Genomic DNA, 24,277 nt, shown 5'->3' on the forward strand with positions numbered 1-24,277 from the left:
CACAGCAAGGGCGGGATAAAGATGTTTTCCGCATACAAGTTCTCAAGACATGTATTTCCTCTGTACTCTCTCAAAGCTAGAGAATGTGCTCTCCCCATACAGAGGAGTGCACCAAGGAAGGCTTCAGGAACAGAGGAGAAACAAACAGAAATCAAGAACTCGGGATAAATGTGAAGAAAACCTTACACTCTCACGAATATTCTCAAGAAGAAGAAATGGGGGCCTCCCCATTCAGGATGTTGACTTTGTCCTGACCCCCTGTTTTAAGCAAGGGCCCAGTATCAGGGGCTCCAGAAGAGAGGAGAGAAGGAAAACGATGATGATGGGTGTGTCCTAAGTGGACAGCAAGCCCAGTGGGGCATCAGAGGAGACCAGAACAGAAGGATGGGAACTGAGAGGAACTAAGAGGGTGAGTTCCTGGGAACTCTGGGACTCTTCCCAATTCACTGGGAACTGTGAGGCTGAGAAGTCTGACAGTAACGGCAAAATAACGTTGAACAAGAAAGGAAACATAAACATGATACTCTACTTAGCTTGTATATGAACAATACTTACATAGTCAAAATGCTTTAACAAAAACTTCTGATATCATTACAAGGGAAGGGGGATGAGAAGAGTTTATGTGAATCGGGGTGCCAGGAGAAAATTAATGTCTTATGTTGCTGAATCAAAAACCAGCATTTTAAGAATTTCACTTACAGGCCAGGCGCAGTGGCTCATGCCTGTAATCCCGGCACTTTGGGAGGCCGAGGTGGGCAGATCACCTGAGGTCAGGAGTTTGAGAATAGCCTGACCAACATGGAGAAACCCCGTCTCTGCTAAAAAACACAAAATTACCTGGGCCTGGTGGCGCATGCCTGTAATCCCAGCTACTCGGGAGGCTGAGGCAGGAAAATTGCTTGAACCTGGGAGGAGGAGGTTGTGGTGAGCCGAGATGGCGCCGTCACACTCCAGCCTGGACAACAAAAGAGAAACTCTGTCTCAAAAAAAAAAAAAACAGAATTTTACTTAGAAAAGTCTATATAAAGCAAAGAGCATAACAAACAACAGTCGCTCCTAGAAACAGGACTGGGAAGTAAGGTGAGATAGAGTAAGAAATTGCTGCATTTCAATTAAAAACCCAGTGGAATTAATTGACATTAAAGATGTATGTGTGTGTGAGGGAGAGACTGATCTTCATACACAATATTCTCCACATCATTTACTATATATTCTGTAATTGGAGCTTTAAGTTTTTTCTTTGACCCAAGGGATACTTAACAGAGTTTTAACAAGGCTTTAAGAATTAGAAAAACAAACACAGAGAAAAATTAACAAAATACCTTCAAGGTGCACCAAATTCTCTGAAGAATATTTGCAGATCTGAAACTGAAATTAACAAGCAAGACCTAGATGGAGTCTAGGCTGGGGACAACCTCACTGAAGAGGTGACAGGGGAGATTGATGACAGGGAAGGGACAGAGCAGGGAACAGAGATGCAGGGGGTCACAGTCCTGGTGGGACAGCAGCTGCCTACAGAGCACGCAGCTTTGCAGAGTGGGTGAGAAGAGGCACGGGCGGGTGTGGGCTCTCCTGTGCTGCCTCCATAACGGCTCCCTGCCCCCCAGCCCAACCCCACCCTCAGAGTGGCAGTAACCCTCCTTCAGCACAACATGTCAGTACCCCAAACTCTAGATTCACCTGGGCTTGCATCCCACATCACATATTTCATGCAGCACGCTACACCACAAAGCAGTGCAATCAGCTAAGAACAGGCCAGAGCCCACATGACATCTTACCTGTAGGGAAAGTGCCACCCACCCCCCCACCCCGCCACCGTGGGTCAAAAGAGCACACACAAAAGGGAACTGAAATATGATGAGACTGGGCCACTTGACAACTCACAGAAATACACACCCTGCTTTGGTAATCAATGCCTAAAATGGAAAACAAGGTGGCGGGGTGGAATCCTCTACAGGGATGAAGCCACAATTGGTGCCGAAATTTTACTTGGAAAATAAATTAACCTTTTTCTATAAAGCAGATGGAGACAGCAAGCTCTGTGAGTGAAAGCTGATGGCTTGATCTGAGAAAGAAATTAACTCTGTCTTCTAGAAGCAGAGGGAAGAAGTCATATTGAATTACGCTCTGATTACACCCAACAACCTCCCCTTGCAGTCCAGCTTATTGGGGCGGGGTGGGGAGCAGAAACCTGATCGGAATCCCCATTCTGCCAAATACCCTTACCTTGGGACAAGTGACTTAAATCCCTTGAACCCCAATATCCCCTCTGCCAAATGGGGCAATGATACCTTGCTGTGTGGTGTGATAATTAAATAAGGAAACTCCACCAAGTGCCAAGCAAAGCAGGAGCCCCATAGATGGTCACTGCTATTATCAAGGATCACTGCAGGAATCCAGGAAATCATGCAAGGCCACAGAAAGTGTGCCACAAAATTGTCAAAAGAAGAATGGCTCAATACACAATAGCCACAATGGTTTATCTAGAAACCCAGAAAGTCCACGTGGCCACAACTCAGGAGAGCTCCCTCTGTCATCTGAGTTCATCTTTCAGGTGAAAGGTCTGGTGAGTGGGAAGAGATGGGATGCCAGCCTCCCGTGGGTGGCTCATGCTCTTTCTCCCAGTCTAGGATTACCGTCAGGAGCGTGGAGGTGGCCACACCTCACCCAATGTGTTTTCACTTAGGTATTGCCTTTTTCATCCCTGAGACAAAAATCTTTCCAAAAACTGGAATCAGCAGCAAACAAAGAGCACTACACTGAATCATTTGGCAAAACATTTGAAAATACTTCACAGCTGCATGCTTCTAAAAGTACGTTCGAAATCGTATATGGATATCTTGGACTCATTTTATCTTTAGCAAATGGGAAATTTCCCATAAGATATTTATTGTTAAACTAATAGAGTATAGGGGTGACTACAATACTAAAACTAGTACTACTCCATTAAATATGCACCTTGGAAAAAAATGGTCAATGAGGACAAAGATGAAGATACAGGAGCCTGATATAAAATGTCTGCACTGAAGAAATGGCCAAATATAAATAAAACAAAACAAAACAAAAGTGTAATCTAGCATTTTCCCCCAGTCATTTATGCTTCTCCACTAAAGCTTACAGCCGGTCTCTGCAGGTGCCTTGTCCTGCCTTAACCTCCTCAACTGCAGTAGATTACCATCCTCCTTCAGAGAGAAATCAGACAACACATGTGACTCCTTGCCACTTAGACTACAGGTATACCCATCTTTCCCCTGGGTCCCCAGGAATCAGAAGAAAAGGTGTCCTTCTCACCTAGCCCCTTCGGTCCTCCCCAGAACTTCAAGCTGTCACATTCCTCCACCATATCATTGACCTTGCCTCTCCATAGTCCCTTTCCCCACAAATTCTAGAGTCCTTTGGAATACCCACCCAGGCATCTCCAGGCATCTAGAGAATGGAACAAGAATGGGAGAGAGTGGGGTGTTAAGAGTCTACAAATAGAAACACTGGTGACTTGTAGCTTCTGACATTCAAACTAAGGTATCTCATCGGGGTGAAGGCCAAGCATTAGAGAGAGGGTGCTTAGTCCAGTTGGGTTGCTGTAGCAAAAATATTATTAACTAGGTGGCTTATATAAAACATAAATTCATGTCTTACAATTCTAGGGGCTGGGAAGTTCAAGATCAAGGCACTGGCAGGTTTGGCATCTGGTGAGGGCTCACTCTCTGCTTTGCAGATGGCACCTTCTTGCTGTGTCATCACATGGTGGAAGGAGTGAACAAGCTACCTCTGACCCCTTTTATAAGGGCACTAATCCCACTCATGAGGACTCCCCCTTCATGACCTAATAGCCTCCTAAAGGCTCCACCTCTTAAAACTAATGCACTGGGGAGAAGGTCTCAACATATGAAATTTAAGGGGACACAAATATTCAGACCATGGCAGAGAGAAAAGATTTCCTAAACTACTTGAATTCCTGTTGGCCAAGTCGGGAGCCAGCCTAAGAACCAAATCACAGAGAGGCCCAGAGATAGAGTGGATAGCCATGTCCTCCACTGAGCCACAATGCTGCAGCGAGGAGGTGGTGCCACGGAGAAAGGAAGAGAGTGTCCTCCCCTTCGGGTGTGATTGGAGACCACCAGGCCCCTATAGAAACCGCTTCAGCTAAGGCCAGGAAGGAGCAATTGCAAGTCAAGTACTGGATGACATTCGTGATCGCCACATTGGCTGCTCCAGAACAACCCTCTCCTGGGACACCCCTCTGCTGCCACTCTCCTTCTCAAGGTGCTCTTTCTGTGGTAATTCACCCACTGTGGTAATTCAATCTCCCCAACACTCTCCCCCAGCTCTCCCCAGGAAATTTCACACGTTCCCAAGGCTGCAACGACTAAACTCCAACACATGCAACTCCATACTTCAAACTCAACCAGCACTCTGAGCTTCAGTCTGTGTCACTGTAGTGACACGTGGATAATTCACCTGGTAAGCTACAGCCATGTCCATTGCAACATGGCCAAATCTGGGCAACCCCAGCCTGCCACAACCTCAGCCACCCTTACATTGGTTAAGGTCACTACCAGGCACTCCTCATCTAGCCCATAGCCTAAGTCATCTAGCCCATAGCCTTTCTCTCCCCCTACCCACCAAATCATTCTGTCCTCCCAATTTTATCTCCAGAGTCACCCCAAATCCATCTCCTCTTCCCCAACCCCACTACCTTGGCTCAGCCTCTCTGCACCATGTGCTCCTGCAATGGTGTCCTAGCTGGTGCCTGGCCCCAGGCTCTTGCTCCCCTAATACATCCAGAGGGGCTGGCAGAAAGCTGACAAAAAGCCTCTGGCACAGTTGTGGCATGAAGTTCTGAGCTGAACGAACACTGTCTCCCCCTTGCTCACCCAGCCCCAGCCACAATGGTCTCCTTGCTGCCCTGCAAACACCCCAATCCCACTCCCACCCCAGGGCTTTTGTGTGTGCCATTCCTTCTGCCTGGAACACTCCCCTCCAGAGTTACCTGCTTGGATCATTCCTTGACTTGCTCTTCAGGTGTCTACTCAAGGTCCTTTCCTGAAAGGCCAATGATGACCACCCAACAAAGTAGTAACTTCTGTCACTCTCTATCCCTTGTCCTTGCTTTAGTTTTCTTCATAACATCCGGCCTTTTCTGGCATTTTGTATACTTGTTTATTGTATTTTCTCTACCACTTTCACCACTAGAATATAAGCTCTGGGAGAATAAGGATCTTATCTGTTTGTCCACTGTTATATCCCTTGCACCAAGAACAGTATCAGCATATAGCACACACTCAAGAAATATTTGTTGCATATTTTGGCCAGGCGTGATGGCTTGGCTGGCCGAGACGGGCAGATCACCTGAGGCCAGGAGTTCAAGATTATCCTGGCCAACATGGTAAAACCCTGTCTCTACTAAAAATACAAAAATTAGCTGGGTGTGGTGGCAGGTGCCTGTAATCCCAGCTACTTGGGAGGCTGAGGTAAGAGAATCGCTTGAACCCAGGAGGCGGAGACTGCAGTGAGCCAAGATCACGCCATTGCACTCCAGCCTGGAAGACAGAGCAACACTCTGTCTCGATTTAAAAAAACAAAAAAAAGGAAGAAATACTTGTTGCATATTTTAATGGAGGTTCTGAAAGAAAGGGAGGAATATTATGGTATTAATATTAGGGTAATAGATGAGTATTGCTTATTTCATGTCATCCAAATTCCTTAGCATGGTCCAATAGTAACCTCTTCAAAACCTGGCCCCACCCTTTTAATTTGCAGCCTCACCTCTGGGTATTCCCCCTAGCAAGCACATAAATCTCCCCTCCCCTCCCCTCCACTCTGTTTTTATTTTTTATTTATTTTTTTTGAGACAGAGTCTCACTCTGTCGCCCAGGCTGGAATGCAGTGGCGTGATCTCAGCTCACTGCAACCTCTACCTCCCGGATTCAAGTGATTCTCCTGCCCCAGCCTCCCAAGTAACTGGGATTACAGGCGCATGCCACCATGCCCAGCTAATTTTTGTATTTTTAATAGAGATGGAGTTTCACCATGTTGGCCAGGCTGGTCTTGAACTCCTGACCTCAGGTGATCTGCCCACCTCAGCCTCTCAAAGTGCTGAGATTACAATTGTGAGCCACCGTGCACAGCCCACTCTCACTGTCTTTAAATAGCCCCACCTTATTCACCATAGGGGAATATCCTCTAGTCCTGCTCATTTCACCAAACCTTTTATAACATCTACAGTGTTTCAGATCTCACGTGGATCCAGCAACCCAAGATTAATTCTCTGTCCCCAAAACAGACCCTCAGTGTGAGTCAGGAGAGTCTCTCCATCCCGACAACATCCAGTGCTCATCTCCCATTTCTTCCTGAGTTTGTCCTACATGGAAATCGCTCACCATTAACCTCACTTTTAAAACTATACCTTTTCTTCTAGGCTTATACAATAAATCTCACGAGACTTTCATCAGCTATTCCAAACCTCCCTCATCCCCACTTTGTCCTCAACTGTAAAGCCCTGGAGACCGTGACATGCAATTTGGAACTGTGACGTACTCTCTCAATCGATTCACCAAATCAGCTGTGTCTCCTAAACCAGTGGGTAGGCTCTCTGAGTTCAGGCACTGGGCTTCTGGTATACCCCCTGGGCCCAGGTATAGCCCCTTGACCACACTGGGCAGGGAGCAGACACTCATTCACAGGTACCGACTACCCAGACGGAACAAAGATAAGGCGAGGAACTTGGACCAGGCTGGCTGACAGTCTAAAAAGATCCTTCCCATTCATGCAGAAGCAACCCTCTCCCAATATAATTTTGTTCACTCTGTGCTGAAATTACTAAGTATGATTCTGTAATATTGAAAAAAGTAAGCCCTAATAGTCTCCTATTTTTCTTTAGCGAGATAGGGTAGAAAAATCATTGAACTTAGGGAAAATGGATGCTGCTTCATTACCCAGCTTCAGCACTTATCTAAGACTGTGCTAACGCAGCAGCTACTAGCCATGTGTGGCTATTTAAACTTACACTTAAATAAAAGTCAAATGGCATTCCGAGTCCCACTAGCCACATTTTACATGCTCAACTGCCACAAGAAGCCACCATAACAGGCAGTGCAAAGGCAGACTATGTCCATCATTACAAACATTCTATTGAACAGTATAGGTCAACATCATCTTTGGTGTTCAGTTAACTTTTCTGGGCCTCCTGTTTCCTCCTGTGTAAAATGGGAACAACACATGCCTCACTGGGTTCCTGCAAGGTTTAAATACGATGCTACATGTGAACACCCTTTATCATAACTTTAGTAAAGTTTGACAAACTGTAACTGTATATAACTATACATACAGCCATACTTTGACAAAGCACTAAATGATATATATTTACTTATTTTTAAGAGTCTAACAACCAGCAACAGTAGCATCTATAAAAGGGAGTTATTGTCAACTGTAGTAAAGAAATTCTATCTCAGGCTGTGAGGCTAGAAGGACGCCATCCAGGAGGAAGGGAGAGAGTATGCAGCGGCCAGGCCACCTCAGGAATGCTGCATTCCAGGCAGAATACAGATGAACTGAAGCTCGGCCAGAAGGATCTGCAAACCAGACAGGACAGCAGTGAGTGGAAGGGCCCAGGATTTCTCAGCCGGGGAAGAGAAGACTCAGTGGGAACCAAGAAGAGAATGGATTTTGAAACACATAAAGGGCGATCCTGGGGAGGGGCCTACATCCTGGGCAGCTGCGGAGACAATCAAGCAATGGCCTTCATGTAAGGAAAACATTGACCAGTGAGTGCCGCCCAGCAATGGAAATGCTGCCTTATGGAGAAGATAGCTCACGATTCCAGAAAGTGCTCAAACATAGTGGTTCTCAAACTGGAACATGTATTGAATCACCTGGAGAGCTGGAGAAAACCCAGATGCTTTGGGCCCACCTGCAGAGATTCCTGTCAGTGAGTGTGGAGGAGGCCCATGATTTTGCGTCTCCAGGTGACACTGGTGATGTGGATGCTGCTAGCCCAGGACCTCACTTTGAGAGCCATGGCTCTAATGCAAGCTGGGGCACCCCATTCATGCTGGCAGAGAAGGGGCGCTTGACATCAAGTGGGAAGTTGAACCCTGCAACCTTCCAAAACAATTTGACAGATAGTGCTCCAAGGACTCTTGGTAGGATCTGCTGGCATTCAGGACTGCCTGGTGCCTAGCCTGAGACGCCTGAAAAGTCAGAGTGCCCCAGGTCTCCTGCCAGGGGTGCCCCTGCATGGTCACCTCAGGCAAATCACTTTCCTACAGTTTTACTATTTATACCAATAGAAGGTAATGCCATCGTCATGCAATGCCACAGGCACTAAGGAAAAAGGCCTATGCATGGACTTTTCTAAATGCCATGGTCTCCAACCATGGGTTCAAAACCAAATCACACCATCAGAGTGAACAGGCAACCTACAGAATGGGAGAAAATTTTTGCAATCTATTCATCTGACAAAGGACTAATATCCAGAATCTACAATGAACTGAAACAAATTTACAAGAAAAAAACAACCCCATCAACAAGTGGGCAAAGGATATGAACAGACACTTCTCAAAAGAAGACATTTATGCAGCCAAAAAACACATGAAAAAATGCTCACCATCACTGGCCATCAGAGAAATGCAAATCAAAACCACAATGAGATACCATCTCACACCAGTTATAATGGCAATCATTAAAAAGTCAGGAAACAACAGGTGCTGGAGAGGATGTGGAGAAATAGGAACACTTTTACACTGTTGGTGGGACTGTAAACTAGTTCAACCATTGTGGAAGACAGCGTGGTGATTCCTCAGGGATCTAGAACTAGAAATACCATTTGACCCAGCCATCCCATTACTGGGTATATACCCAAAGGATTATAAATCATGCTGCCATAAAGACACATGCACACATATGCTTATTGCGGCACTATTCACAATAGCAAAGACTGGGAACCAACCCAAATGCCCATCAATGATCACTGGATTAAGAAAATGTGGCACATATACACCATGGAATACTATGCAGCCATAAAAAAGGATGAGTTCATGTCCTTTGTAGGGACGTGAATGAAGCTGGAAACCATCATTCTCAGCAAACTATCGCAAGGACAAAAAACCAAACACCGCATGTTCTCACTCATAGGTGGAAATTGAACAATGAGAACACTTGGACACAGGAGGGGGAACATCACACACCAGGGCCTGTCATGGGGTTGGGGGATAGCATTAGGAGATACACCTAATGTAAATGATGAGTTAATGGGTGCAGCACACCAACATGGCACATGTATACATACGTAACAAACCTGCATGTTGTGCATATGTACCCTAGAACTTGAATAAAAAAAAAATCACATCAGAGACACTTTCTAGGCTGCAGAGGTAACATGCCCAAAAGAGAAGCTGCATCATAAGCCATTAAATTTCAATACGACAATCAGCAAGACTTAGGAAACGGACCTTTTACTCCATTCTGTACCTATCCAAGGCAACCATCAGGGCTTACCACTTTCCTCACCAAAAACAGACACTTCATACAAAGATTTCTACCTGATGTTTTCCAACAGCTTTATTCATAATAGTCAAACATGAAAACTACCTGAAGGAACATCAACTAGCAAATGGATAAACAAATTGTGGTACATCATCAAAGTGGTACACTACCCAGCAATACAAAGCAGCAAATAACTGATACACACAGCAGAGATGAATCACAAAACTATGCTGAGTAAGCAAAGCCAGACACAAAAGACATCACAAACTTTAGGAGGCTGAGGCAGGCAGATCACTTGAGATCAGGAGTTCGTGACCAGCCTGACCAATATGATGAAACCCTGTCAACACTAAAAATACAAAAATTAGCCAGGCATGGTGGCATGCGCCTGTAGTCCCAGCTACTCGGGAGGCTGAGGCAGGAGAATCGCTAGAACCCAGGAGGTGGAGGTTGCAGTGAGCCAAGATCGCGCCACTGCACTCCAGTCTGGGAGACAGAGTGAGACTCCGTCTCAAAAAAAAAAATAGACATCGCCCTATCACCCTAAATAACACCATTTATACAAAGCTTTAGGGAAGTCCAACCTAGTCAACAGTGACAGAAACAGATCAGTCCCCAGGGGTGGGTGCTGATAGAACAGGGATGCAAAGAAACCTTTAAGGGTGATGAAATATTCTAGATCTCTACTGCCAGTGTGGTTACACAGGCATATGTAATACATTTGACTGTATACTTACAGTATGGGCATTTTATTGGTAGTAAACCACAAAAAGTTGATATTTTTAAAAAAACCAACATTTTCTATTACATTGGGCTCATTCTGTTTCAGGATGTGCTTACAAGTACAACATCAGTTGCTTCTGAGAGGAAACTGCGTAGACAGGGACAGGCGTAGGAAGACATCAAAATGTTTACACTTTTGTACATTTAAACATCTGAACTGTAAGGCTATGTTAGTTAATTTTTAAATAAATAAAATTTTAAATGAAGGAAAAAAATTCTAAAAACATGTTCTTCATTGGTGAAATGAGTGAGATAATATTATCTGAGGCCTCTCATCACCACAAAACTATGGGACTGTTACCCAATCTATTTCAGTTGTGGAAACTCTGCTTTTTGAGACAGGCACTCTATGTGGCCTCTATTTTGCCAAACTCCTCTGAGTTCTCATGAATGTCATTTTTTCGCATTTTTTCATATTTTAGTATTTTTCATAAAATATACCATAGATAAGAATGCATATGTGTGTGTGTGTGCCTGCACGTCTCTGATTAAAGAATGTCTTTTATTTTCTTTGTAGTTTTATCTCCTATGTGTGTATCCCTAACCAATCCTGTTCAGTTCCTGCACCATTTAAAACTTAATTGAATCATTCAGCATATATTACTTTGTACATCTTTTGACCAAAATTACATTTGTAAAATTCATCCCTGTTGTTGCTAAAGCTGTATTTTCATTGTTATATGGTATCACAAGTTATAATAAATAAATGAACCACAATGTACTTATCCATTAAATTATTTGTGGATACTTCTACAAAGTATTTTTTTTTTTTTGGTCCCTGTTGCCTACAGAAAAAACAAATCCAAACACACAACATAGCATCTGAGGCAACTATTGCCCCCACAGACCACCTAGCCAACCTTATCTCCCACTACATTTTCTACCAGCCCATGCTGCCATTGCATCTGTTTACTGTGTGGTGGTTGAAATATTAGGTACACCTTCAAGATGCTATTGGGTTCATTGTATTCCTCAGGGTTAGAATGCTCTTGATCATCTACTAGATCTCCCAATCATTCCCATCCACTGAGGTCTGGTTCAAGCATGATCTCCTTATTAAGAACCCCACAATCTCTTCCATCCACGATACCACTGTTCCCCAAAACCATATCAAAATGAATTATCCTTTCCTGAATCTTCCACCACACTTAATTCATGCAACTTTGAGTTATACCCATTGGTTATGGCTGTGTCACAATTTTTGCCCAAAATCTTGCAGATAATGGGCAGGTAATAAATGTTGAAGCTTTTGAGTCAAATTCAGACTCCTAAAACCCACTGCTAATGCCAGGTGCTAAATCATTCAAAAATATATCTTTAAAAAGTTTATTTCCACAAAAATGAAATAACATCAATTAAAGTGAAAACAACATCCCATTGCTTAAGACAGATTTGGCTGGGTTCCCCATAGTTTTAAAATTGATCTTTTTTTCTCATAGAAAATACAGTGCTTTAGAGTTCCCAAGACACAGAAGGTTAGAGTATCACATAATTTAAGATCATTTGAGAAGAAATACATTATTTAAAGAAAACGTGATATCCTTGAAAATCATTTTAACCCCCAGAGCAACAAATAAAAGGGAAAAAAAACACAAAATTTTAATGACATTAATAAATGGGTCATAAATTCCAGTGAATTATAATGCAAAATCAACAAGTAATTCTGAATTTAAAGAACAGGACAGTCATTTTTGCCAAAGAAAATACATGCATGGAATGCAGATGCCACAAACAGGAGATGAAATAAAACAGATAAGGAGAAGGCTGTTTCTAGGCTGAATGGCTGGCCAATGTTTTCTTCTCCATCAGTATGAATAAAATGGATGGAAGAAAACACCCCTGGATACTACCAAATATGCCTTTCAATTATTTTATGCAAAAACATTATTTTCAATAGGTGTCATTAAAGAAAACATCATAGAAAAAAAGTTTGCAACTCATGTTACGGAAATTAGGCTAAAGTCTTTAATATAAAAACAGCTCCTATAAATCAATAAGGAAAAGAACAATGGCCTACTTGAAAAAATAGACAAAGGTTATTTATAAACAAACAATGCTGATAAAAGGTAAAGGTAGTGGTTCTTAAACATGAGATAAAATGCTCGATCACAGAGAACTGCAAAATAAAATCATTTTGGGATACTCTTTTTCACCTATCAGATTTGCAGGATCAAAAAGTTTCATAAAATATTCTTCGCAAGAGTGTAGCAAAGCAGGCAGTCATACACATTGCTGGTGGGAATATAAATTATTAGAACCCTAAGGAGCTGCATGCAATATGGTGACAGCCATCAAAATTACAAGTGCACATGCCCTCTGACCCAGCAATTCCACTTCTGGGAAGTTCTCTAAAATACTCGCATATATGCAAAATGATGCATGTACAGGGTCATTAGCTATAACGCTGAAATAGCAAAAGCTTGGAAACATTACTGCCTCAGTAGGAGACAGGTTAAGTAATTTGAGACATCCTTACAATAGAATTCTGAAGCAGCTGAAAAAGAACAAGGAAGCAATCACCAAGAAATACTAGGAAAAGGAAGAGCTCATATGCTATTCCACAATTTGCATAGAATATGGTGTATTTGCTGAAACCTGCACTATCTGCAAAGAGACACAGGAAACTAGTAACATTGCTGGCCTCCGTGAGGAAACTGGGCGGCCAGGGACTGGGATGAGAAAGAGATTTTCAAAATGCTTACCTTTTTGTACCTTTAAACTTTTGAACTATGAGACTGTATTAGTTTTTTAAAGAAATAAAATTTAAAAATAAGAAATAAAATGTTAAGGCCAGGCGCAGTGGCTCATGCCTGTAATCCCAGCACTTTGGGAGGCCGAGGCAGACGGATCACGAGGTCAGGAGATCGAGACCATCCTGGCTAACACGGTGAAACCCCGTCTCTACTAAAAAAAAATACAAAAAACTGGCCAGGCGTGGTGGTGGGCGCCTGTAGTCCCAGCTACTCGGGAGGCTGGGGCAGGAGAATGGCGTGAACCCGGGAGGCAGAGCTTGCAGTGAGCCAAGATCGCGCCACTGCACTCCAGCCTGGGCGACAGAGTGAGACTCCATCTCAAAAAAAAAAAAAAAAAAAAAAAAAGAAAGGAAAAAGAAAATGTTAAAAACATTGTAAACATTAGTGAGACACAGCCCTAAGACTATTAGACTATTGCCCAATCTAGCATAAGACAATATGTCCTTCTTATTTGAGTGCTCGCATTAACTCCATAATAAGATAGATTTGGAATAAACTCTATTCCAAACACAGATACCTAAGAGATCCAAAGTTAATTCACTTTCAGGGACCTCCGACAAGATACAGCCAGTTTTAAGAGAAAACACCAGGACTAGCAGAGATCTGCAGGAAAATATTATTCACCTTGCTCAAGTTAACCTAGAAAATGGCAGACTGTCTATTTTGTGCAATTTATTTATTTCTCAACTGTAAGGTTCAGAAATCTCTGTCCTGTAACAAGGTATCTGTATCGGAGTCTGATTATTCTGCACTGTGTGGGTCATGTTTGTTATGAGAACACTTAGCAAACAAAGAAGGCTTTTCTCCGCCCTCAATAGCGTGGTAACGGATGACAGGACACCACTTTCAACGAAGGAGACAGACATTTCCCTGGCCTTCCTGGCGAAGAGCGCTTTTTGGAGAGACAAACCTGTTGCTCAGGGGCTGAGCATTCCCGTGTGTTCTCCCTGTACTTCACCTAAAAATATGCCTGTTTTCCACATTGTGCACACCTGGGGGTGGGTGCTGGGCATACTCCACCTGCTTGTTTGCCTCCCGTTTTCTCATCAGGGAGTAAACACAGTAAACCTAACGCTCCAGGGGAAGGAAAAAACAAATCATTCAGGGCCCATCTCAGGTGACTGATGAATGCGGCACCGTTTTGAACGTGTACCTAATCTGGTCCAGATATGCCTGCTGGGGCCGCAAAAACCAAGACACGTTCAAGCACGTTTGCTCCGGCAAGCTTGGGCGAGCAGGTCCAGACCTGAGAGTTTCAGAAAGCAGGGGCGAAGTTTTCAAGCACGATGGGAACACCTGTAGGTGCAGGTGCCTGCCGGTCGGCCGACCACCTCGCATCTGAGGCTGGATCCGCACACGGAGGACGACAACTGCTCACAGGGACGTGCGTCCGGGGGAAAGTTGCGGTGAGTGTCTACCTGTTCGAGACAGGTGGCCGAGAAAGTGGGGCAGGGCTAACAATTCTTCCTCCGCAGTGTCCCGCGGGCTCCCCCTGCACTGGGTCCCCGGGGACCCGGGCGCCCCAAGGTCACCTGCCCTCCTCAGCGCCCCCACCTTGCCCAAGCTCTCACCAGAACAGCAGGTTGGCAGCGACGAAGCCGAGCAGGCTCCGCAGCGGCCTCTTCCAGCTCAGCAGCTCGTCGGCGCGGCAGCCCAGCCACAGCACGGGCTCCCCAAGCAGCCAGGTTACCGCGGCCGCCGCCCGGCCCGCGGCCTCCTCCACCTGCAGCCCCGCGTCCTCCGCCGCCCCAGCCTCCTGCGCTTCCTCCTCCTGCTGCTGCCGCTCTGCGGGGGGTGCCTGGGGCGGTGGCGGCGACGGCGGCGCCTGCTCCTCGGCGGCGGGAGCCGGGCATCCCTCCTCGGCGTGCTCCGGGGGCGCCGGGCTCGCCATCTTCAGCTGTGCTTCCAGGCGGGGACCGCGCCGGGCGCGCGCGCGGGCGCGCCTGGGTGTGGGCGCCGCCGAGGGCGGGGCGGCGGCGGCGGTAGGTCCCGGAGCGGGGCGCGCACCGCGGGGCGCAGGCGGCTGGGGGCCTTGTGACGTCACAGGCCACGAAGGGGGAGCCGCCCGGGAAAGTGGGTGCGGCCGAGTTCGCGCAGGGGCGGGGCCAGGCGCCGGGGGCTGGGCGGTGTCCCCGGGGGGCTCCGGGTTCCTGGAGGGCCTCGCCGGGGACCCGAGGAAAACGACCTTTTACCTTGCAGCGGCGGGGGAGGGCGAAGTGGAGGACTGCTGCTCGGTTCCGTATCCAAAAGGGACCCAAGGCTACAGGCAAAATAGATTGGACATTTTCACTTTCTCAAGCCAGGGCCACCGGTCGCCCAAGTAGCAGCCACTGAGAGTGATATCGGGGCGCCCCTTCCCCTGGCAGTGTATTTCAGCCCCCAGAGACATCCCCCACCTCGGCCATCCCCAGCGCCTTTGCAGTGACAGCAGCACAACCATAGCAGAGGTCTTGGGCACCCTGGAAATAACGTGCTGATATAAATGTTGGATTGAGAAAGGAAGAAAAAACATTTGGGGTCAATTTGGGGCCCTCTCGTTTGACACGAGAGGAAACACAAGGCCGCAGCGTTGGGGGAAGGTGCTTCCTTTCTCTCTCTCTCTCTCTCAGGTGCTTCCTTTGTCTTCTCTGTCTCTCTCTCTCTTTGCCTCTCCCCCTGTCTCCCCCTCTCTCCCCCTCCTTGTGGCTAGGTGATCTGGCTCAGAAGTGCACGTTGGTCCGCGCGTGCGGGGAGCTGAGAAGCAAGAGATTGGACCTTTGCACGTGTCAAGCAAGGTTTGGCCTGCTTTGAAGACAGTAATTTCAGAGCCACTCCGGTCTCTGCGTCACAAACAGGCATCAGGGCAGTGGTGGGGCGGCAGGGGGTCCTGAGACCTCCATGCCCTCTCTTTGGCCCCAGTGCTTCTGGGTGAGTGTGGGGAGAGAGGAAAAGAGTTAATTGTTTATGCTTTTCACCATTTGCATTTTTAAATTTTTGTCTTCTTTAGTCTTCCTGGTCTTACTTTTACTCTAGAATGACAGGTCCTTCCCCCCCATCCTAAGGGTTCTGTCTGCGGATGTATCAGGGCATCTCATATTCCTTTACTGGCAACCAGCCTGCCTGCACAGGATGGAAGGGAGGACAATTAAATTCCCTGCGTCAAGGGAGTCTCTAGGGGAATGTTCTGTAACGCTCCTCTGGGTGGCCATTGTAAACCTCTGTGTATACACACGTGGAATCCATTGAGCTGTACATTCACTGCAGGTGTCTGCACTTTACTGCTTGTGTGTTGTACTTCAAAGGGGGTATATTCCCAGAGCCCACGCAAAGGCTTACTGAGCACCTACCGAGTACACAAAGCATTGCTAAGCTCTGTGGATGCAGCTTCCACCCACAGGAAGCTCCCAGTCTGATGAGGGCCCAGTTACAATTGTCATATCTGCCACAGCGAAGAAGAAGCCGTCGCTAAGTACTAAGAGATTCCTTACTTAAACTGTGCATCTAAAATTAGGGGAGGAGTGGAGGGATCAGGTTTCAAGAGCATTTTGCAATAAATGGCCTCTGCCCTAAATTGTAGGGCCCCCATTAGTGTGGGGATTGGGGACAGGGGCAATAACTGCTGTTGGGAATTCAGCAGGAGAGGAGGCATGGGGTTGCAGGTGGAGACGCACAGTTCTTTAAGTAACTCACCAAAGGGATTAGTGGACCTTGAATGGTCCCTAGTAACAGGAGGCTTGGTTTTTAACTAAAGGTGATACAGAACATCTGGCATTTCCGACTCCCCTTCTTAGGAGTATCCTGACAACCCGATGGAAAGTGGCCTGGGTGTCAAGGAAAAAGCAACGTGGAAACAATTCAGGTTTCTTCCATATAAGAATGACAATCTTTTCCCAGGTGTGGGTCCTCCCTCTTGGCAGTAGCAGAGTTTTTGAAAGATAAACGATGCTTTTATTGTGTCATTTGGCCTTTGTTTGGCGGTTGATACAGCCCAGGGTTTGCTATTCTAAAATCTGTCACTAGACAGATGTGTGCTGCAGCCAGTGTGGAGAACATGGGGCAGCAGAGAGGAAGAACCAGGCGTCCCCATTCCCCAGACCAGTGCTGATGTGCTACCAGAAACGGATTTGCAAGATTAATCACCTTCCTCCTGCTTCCCTTGAATTCTAATTATTGTTGTCAGGATCTGTTGAAGTAGTAAAAGCTGCTGGCAACCAAGACACATAAAAGCTAAGTTCCAGTTGCTGTGTGTGGTTTCCAACACTTATTTATTATCTCTGTTTAATAATAAACCTCCTTCCCCACAGCTATGTGTTGTAAATCTATCCTTTCTCTCTCTCACACAATTACTATGGAGAAAATGGTATGCAAACTGTTTTGCATAAAAGGCTGGGCTAATTAACCTTTCCTTTTCACCTCCGACCTCCAATACTTACAAACTGACCGAAGTAGACACTGGCGTAGACATACAAATGGTGCTGCTGGGTGGGATTCTGTTGTTGTTGTTTTGTTGTTTGTCTAATGATCTTCGTGATGCTTGAGTAATTTATTCAGGGCTAAGATTACAGAAACATAATGCTAACAATGGTTGAAATCAACCTTGTCCCCTAGTTTTAAGAACACGCCACATTCTTGAACTCCTGCAAGTAATCTTACTAAGATTCTCTTCTGAATTTTTTATTGCTATATATTGGGAACAGAGTGATTAACACTAGTGAGCTAGATGATTTGACAATATATATCTGAGAAAAGGAAACTGGAAACGCGTCTGAGAAAAAAAAAGTTCTAGCCAGTGAATCTGAGACAGTTTAGAAAATGAGACAGCTCCAGTAAAGAAAGTCCAAATACACATAAGAACTCTCTAACAGAGGCCACTCACATTTCTCATCTAAGAGTATGTGGAAAGCTGGTAATAGCAGAGAAAAATTATGAATAATTAATTCCCACTACTGGAAGTCTCCTACGGCAAAATCAAGCTAAGACTTAGAATGATGGGGAAATGCCCCCCAGTCATAATATTTTGGGGAAATTTCTTTTCTCTACAATATTATATATTAGAATCTTACAATAGCTCCATGATTTCTTAAACAAAAGGAGGCTCGTGGTTTGGCTCTGTGTCCCCACCCACATCTCACCTTGAATTGTGATAATCCCCACGTGTCAAGGGTGGGACCAGGTGTAGATAATTGAATCATGGGCGTGGTTTCCCCCATGCTGTTCTCGTGATATTGAGTTCTCGCAGGATCTGATGGCTTTATAAGGGGCTTCTCCCTTCACTCAGTACGCCTTCTCTCCCCGGCTACCCTGTGAAGAGATGCCTTCTGCCATGATTGTAAGTTTCCTGAGCCCTTCCCAGCCATGCAGAACTGTGAGTCAATTAAACCTCTTTTCTTTATAAATTAGCCACTCTCAAGTGTTTCCTCGTAGCAGCATGAGAATGAACTAATACACTTGTGTATATGTTGTATTGTTTATTAGCCTGCAAATAGAATTTTTTTATTTGTTGGTAATTTTATTAAACCAGTTCTACCCTCCTCTCCTTGCTATGTCCTCTGCTGCTTATTCCTAAGTTTCCGTAATGTTCTTGTCACTAAGAAAACCTGGATAGTTCACTCTAAGCCCAGATAAATAAGAGTATCCCACAGCATCAGCAGGCACAGAGCAATTGGAAAGGAAGGAAGATCATCTCCCGGGTCTCTAACCTGGCTTCCAAGGCCCAGCCCAGTGCCCGGCTCACAGAAGGAATTCACTATTTCTACTTACGTTGAATGTCTATTGTGCATATACAAACGGAAATATTCAAACTAACATAGTCTGTGTTTGACAAGCATTCCGTAAGGGATGTGCTTACCAGAAAGATGGTGGCCAAGATGTTGGCCACCCAGATATCAGTTGAGGTATTGCTCCCTAATACCTAAAAGAAGTTTTTTATTTGAGGCTTCAAAATGGTTAATTGAAAAGAACAGAGGTCACGTGACAACATGAGTATCTCCCCCAAGGAGGCCTACTTGTCTATAACCAGGTACACACATAAACAAACACACGCACACCTATGATCCACAGGGGTGACTGCAGGACATTAACTTCCTATCCCTTCCCAACAGGAATCTGAACCAGCAGACAAAGCACTGTTGGGTCCTTGCTGCAACCTCTTCCCCCCACCCGCTTTGATGGTCCTGGTTCTGCATCATTGTACTTGCGTATAATTCACTCATTATTTCTTCATTGCTTCATTTACTAGTCATCAGACATTCCTGAAAGGCTGACTGAGGGCTTCTGGTAAGATGAACAGGACTGCTTATTTCTCTCATGGTGCTTAGGGTATAGACAATGGATAAAGACCCTGAAGAAGGTGCCGGGCAAAGGAAATGGGGAAGCATGATGTGCACAGTCTGGAAGCAGGAGAGGAGCCAGCCTGGCCCTCGTTGGAAACCTGGAGGAGATCTAAGCTGGAGGATGGGGTGGGAGGAGCAGGAGGCTACTCACAGTGGGGCTCCTCCTGTATGATGCTAGAAGCTTCTGCTTTGTCCTGAGAGCAACAGGGAGCCATGGGTAGGCTTGCAGCAGGAGACAGAGGGGCTAACCTGTGTTTTAGAAAGGTATCTCCAGACCATGGAGGACATAAAGCCTGGCAGAGGGAAGGCACTCTCAGAGACTTTTCCCTTGTCATTCTCTAGAATGAGGGAGGAGAAGGAGCCAGTTTGGAAGGGAGGCTGATAAGTTTCATTTTTAAAAATGGATCTGCATTTGGATATCTCTGGAGATGCCAGTAAGGTTGTTGGGTACAGGGGTCTGCAGCTCAGAGACCAGCAGGCATCCTGAACAAGACAGATCCAGGCAGACGGAATGGGCTTGTAGGATAACTTGGCAGAGGGCGCAACCAAGAAGAGTTCAGAGGTGCTGGCCAGTTCCATGCGACTGCATGGGGGCATGGTATGTGATAAGACTTTTGGATAAATAGATCAAATAAAAGAAAGTTTTAAGTATCAGTAACAGAATTTTAGAAAAAAATCCTTTGAGCAGTAGAGAGTTCTGAGTTTGTGGGTTTCTGTGTTGTTATCATTTATTTTTACCAATGAAGTGATAGAATCAAAGGAGTAGTGTCCTGAGGTCCTGGAAACTCCAGCCTGACTTCCATCCTTGAAGCAAAACTGTGTTGTGATTCTCTCTAAATTCAGGTCTCCAAATCAGGCCTCCAGTCTCAAGGGAGTATCTTCCATGCTAAAAATAGATGAGTGGAATGCAATGGAATAGCTATGAAAGTGACATCTCACAACCCTTCCAAGTGTATATTTGGCTTGTCACCTGTTACTAATTTTAGTTCGTTAGAAATCAGGCACAAAATCTGGCGATGCTTGAGGCTACGAAAATGGCTGCAGGCCCTGCAGTCAGACCATGTCACATGTGTCCTCTTCAGTTATGCATACATGCTGCAGTCGGGTGCTTGCTTATGGGCGACCCATAAGCACTGTGAAACCCAAATGTCCCTGAACCATCCAAGACATGTGGCTCTACTTATTATAGTTCACAGTTCAGTGTATGTGCTTGTAGGTTAATTCACTGAAAATGGATGCTCTCTCTGCCTCTTGCTAAATAAAAATTAAAGGAGGATGGCCAGGTGTAGTGGCTCGTGCCTGTAATCCCAACACTTTGGGAGGGGGACAGATCACTGGAGCTCAGGAGTTGGAGACCAGACTGTGTAACATGATGAAACCCCATCTCTACAAAAAACATTCGCCTGTAGTCCCAACTACTCAGGAGGCTGAGGTAGGAGGATTGCTTGAGCCAGGGAGGTGGAGGCTGCAATGAGCCGTGATTGCACCCCAGCACTCCAGCCTGGGTAACAGAGCAAGACCCTCTCTCAAAAAAATTATAGGAGGCCATTGTTTGTTGCTGTTGTTGTGAGTGCAGTAGTGAGAAGGGTGGAAAGAGCTGAACAAGGGGTTTGATCTGTAACGAACAATCAGTTGAGGTAACTCACTACCTTCAGACCAGCCAGGAGGCTACTGTTTTGAACTAAGCTCCTGTGCTAGGCCCCAACAGACCAGACCAAAAATCAGAATGAAGTCACTCATGCTGAGGTTCCACATTGCCAAGCCAAACCTGAGTTGTTAACCGACCTCCAGAGTAATCCAGAACAATCTGGAGACAGAGCCAAATTTCCCAAACAGGCCAGTTTCAATCTGCATGGTAAGGAAGTTTACTCTCTCCCTTCCAAGAGAAAGTGACCTGATGTTAACCAATCAGTTATTTCTCTACTGTTCTGTTCCCCATTTCTACCTTGCAAGGAAAGTAACTTTGAAATGACCAATCTGCTTTTCAGTCTTTGTCCCTGCTTTCTTCAGCCTTTCTCTGGATGAAACCACCCTCCTCTACTCAGCCCGTTGGAACACTTGTTCTATTCTATTGAATGAAGTTTGCTGGATTCTGGAATTACAAATAAAGTCAAATAATTTTTTTTTTTTTTTTTTTTGGTGAGACGGAGTCTCACTCTGTCTGGAGTCTTACTCTGTCGCCCAGGCTAGAGTGCAGTGGTGCAATCTCAGCTCACTGCAAGCTCCGCCTCCTGGGTTCATGCCATTCTCCTGCCTCATCCTCCCAAGTAGCTGGGACTATAGGCACCCGCCACCACGCCTGGCTAATTTTTTATATTTCTTAGTAGAGATGGGGTTTCACTGTGTTAGCAAGGATGGTCTCGATCTCCTGACCTCGTGATCCACCCGCCTCGGCCTCCCAAAGTGCTGGGATTACAGGCATGAGCCACCGCACCCGGCCGTCAATTATGATCTTAAAACTAAACCTGTGATAAGGTTGTCTTTTGAGACTGAACTGTTTTTACTCCCAATACTTCTGGCACCAAACATGTGAGTTTTTCCATACCAATAACCAATTATTTAATTGTCTGCATACCAGCTGGGTATCAAACAATTCAATTCTGACACTACCTGGTCTAACCCAGAAGATCCCATGGGTTAAGGGCTCAGCTCCACAAGACCATCCCCATTTCAAATGCCAACCACAAGTCCTGGACCTCCCATACTTCTGATTGACTGGCTATAAATCAGAGGTTTCCATGACTCCCACTTCAGGCCTGATAGATAGATACATACATACATACATACATACATACATACATACATACACACACACACACACACACACACAGAAAGAGAGTCTCACTCTGTCACCCAGGCAGGAATGCAGTAGCACGATCATGGCTCACTGCAGCCGCCACCTCCCAGGCTCAAGTGATCCTCCCATCTCAGCCTCCAGAGTAGCTGGGATCACAGGTGTGTTCCACCACACCTGGCTAAACCTGTATTTCTTCTAGAGACAGTGTCTCCCTGTGTTGCTCAGGCTGGTCTTGGACTTCTGGGCTCCAGCAATCCTCCCACCTCAGCTTCCCAAAGTGCCAAGATTATAGGAATGAGCCACCACTCCTGGCTCAAGTTCAATAATTTGCTAGAACAGCTCACAGAACTCAGGGAAAACAGCTTACTTACTGTTGCTAGTTTATTATAAAGGAAATTATAAAGAATACGAGTGAACATGCAGATGAAGAGGTACATAGGGCAAGGTCCAGAAGGGTCCTGAACATGGGCACTTCAGCCCCACTGGGGAGTTGGAGTGTGCCACCCTCCTGGCATGTGGATGCGTTTGCTCACTCTCCCAAAAGCTTCTTGTACCCCTTCATGTAGGGGTTTTTATGGAGGTTTCATTATATGGGCATAATTGATTAAATCTTTGACTGTTAGTGATTTTTCAAAACCTCTAGCCCCTCTCCTCTTCCCCAGGGGGCCTGGGGATGGGGCCGAATGTTCCAACCCTGTAATCACAAGGTCAGTTCCTCCGGCCACCAGCCCCCATCATGAAACCATCTAGGGACCAAGGATGAATCATCTCATAAGTGTAAACTCAAGAATGGTTGAAAGGGACTTATGGAAAATAAATGATGCTCTTCTCATCTCTGTCACTCAGGAAATTCCAAGGGTTTTCAAAGCTCTGTGCTAGGAACCAGGGAGGATGACCAAATATGTATTTCTTTTTATATCACAATGTCGCACTTCCCTATTTTTACTCTCACTCCTGCCCCTCGCCTGCCCTAAACCAAGTACTTTGGTGTCACAAGCAGAACTATGCCATAAAAGGCCTACGGGGGCTCACTCTGGGCTGCCTGGACAAGGTCCTGGATAGGACAGAAGGCCTTTCTTCTTTCTCCAGGGAGAAGAGATACACTTAAACCAGGGTCCCACAGGCTCAATGGGTCTCCTTCCAAAACCAGCTTCCAATGAGCCCTCAGATTCTCCAAATACTGGGCAGCTGGATTTCCCAGACACCTTCTGCAATCTGCTGACATCTAATATACCTGTAGACTGTTCTCCCGCTGACAAGGGGGTTCTGGCTCTTATCCTATAAAGAAGAGAGGTGGCAGAGAGTTGGAGGAGAGGGCCTCCTTCCCTGGCATATCCACCCGACGATCTCCAAGAACATCCTGGCTGTGGCCCACACCTTTCTGTGTGGTTAGGAGGAGTATCGGATGCCTTCTCTTTCCAACCTTGGATTGTAAGTTTCCTCCAATAAAGTCTGTTCCTTCACCCATACCGTGAGGGCTGTTTGATTCCTCACAGCTTCTTTTGGGGAGGATGGGGGAAAATATCAGACTCTTTGTATAGGAGGTGGCATTTGCAACTGCTCTGTGAACTACAGTAACCCAAAGTCCCCCAAACAAGAAATGTTGGAGCAGTTTTGGTTCTGATCTCTCCTTCATTCTCTCATCTGCGGTAACCAACCATATATCAAGTTTGCCCAAGACAATGCTGGTTGATGCCAACCTTCTGGCATGGTTATTAATAGTGCTTCACTTTCTTTCTCAGAGGTGTCCGAGTTTGGATAAGAAATTATACGGGCTCCCCATTCGTCTCCAACCTGTCAACAGTTGCTGAGAACTCCTCCTCTGAAATGTTCTCACCTCACCTAGCCCTTTTTCTCCAGTCTCAAGGCTGCCATCCCTGTTCAAGCTTCAGTGCCTGTCATCCATCTGAACTGCATCAGCCTCATATCTCCTCTTCTAATCCTCCCTGTACACCTCTCCTTTAAAGCAGTGCTTTCAACCTGTAGCATCCACCCCTAAGCGCTTACAACAATGCCCAGTTTCCTAGAACTGCTACACCTAAATCACCAGCCACCTTCTAAAGCTGGTTCATCCGGCCAATCTCTTTCTAAAAGCTGCATTTCTCACTGCTTCCAAATGTGAACACTTGGCTATCATCAGACTAGCTCAT

The 24,277-nt window shown here is 45.7% G+C and overlaps 1 protein-coding gene across 4 annotated transcripts in view; it reads right to left on the minus strand.

Annotated features, from left to right (window-relative positions):
- The window catches only part of RETREG1 (reticulophagy regulator 1), a 150,707-nt gene extending 135,721 nt beyond the window's left edge, over positions 1 to 14,986 (minus strand). For all 4 annotated transcript variants that reach the window (XR_008525153.1, XR_008525155.1, XR_008525152.1 and 1 more), the window contains exon 1: positions 14,591 to 14,986. Coding sequence is in view for 1 of the 4 variants with exons in the window: in XM_024247510.2 (XP_024103278.2) it covers positions 14,591 to 14,910 (320 nt within the window). In the remaining 3 variants the exon portion in view is untranslated. The remainder of the gene's footprint in view (positions 1 to 14,590) is intronic.
- Positions 14,987 to 24,277: the final 9,291 nt, after the last annotated feature.

This window comes from Pongo abelii, chromosome 4, assembly GCF_028885655.2.
Source record: "Pongo abelii isolate AG06213 chromosome 4, NHGRI_mPonAbe1-v2.0_pri, whole genome shotgun sequence".
In the NCBI taxonomy this organism is placed as follows: domain Eukaryota; kingdom Metazoa; phylum Chordata; class Mammalia; order Primates; family Hominidae; genus Pongo; species Pongo abelii.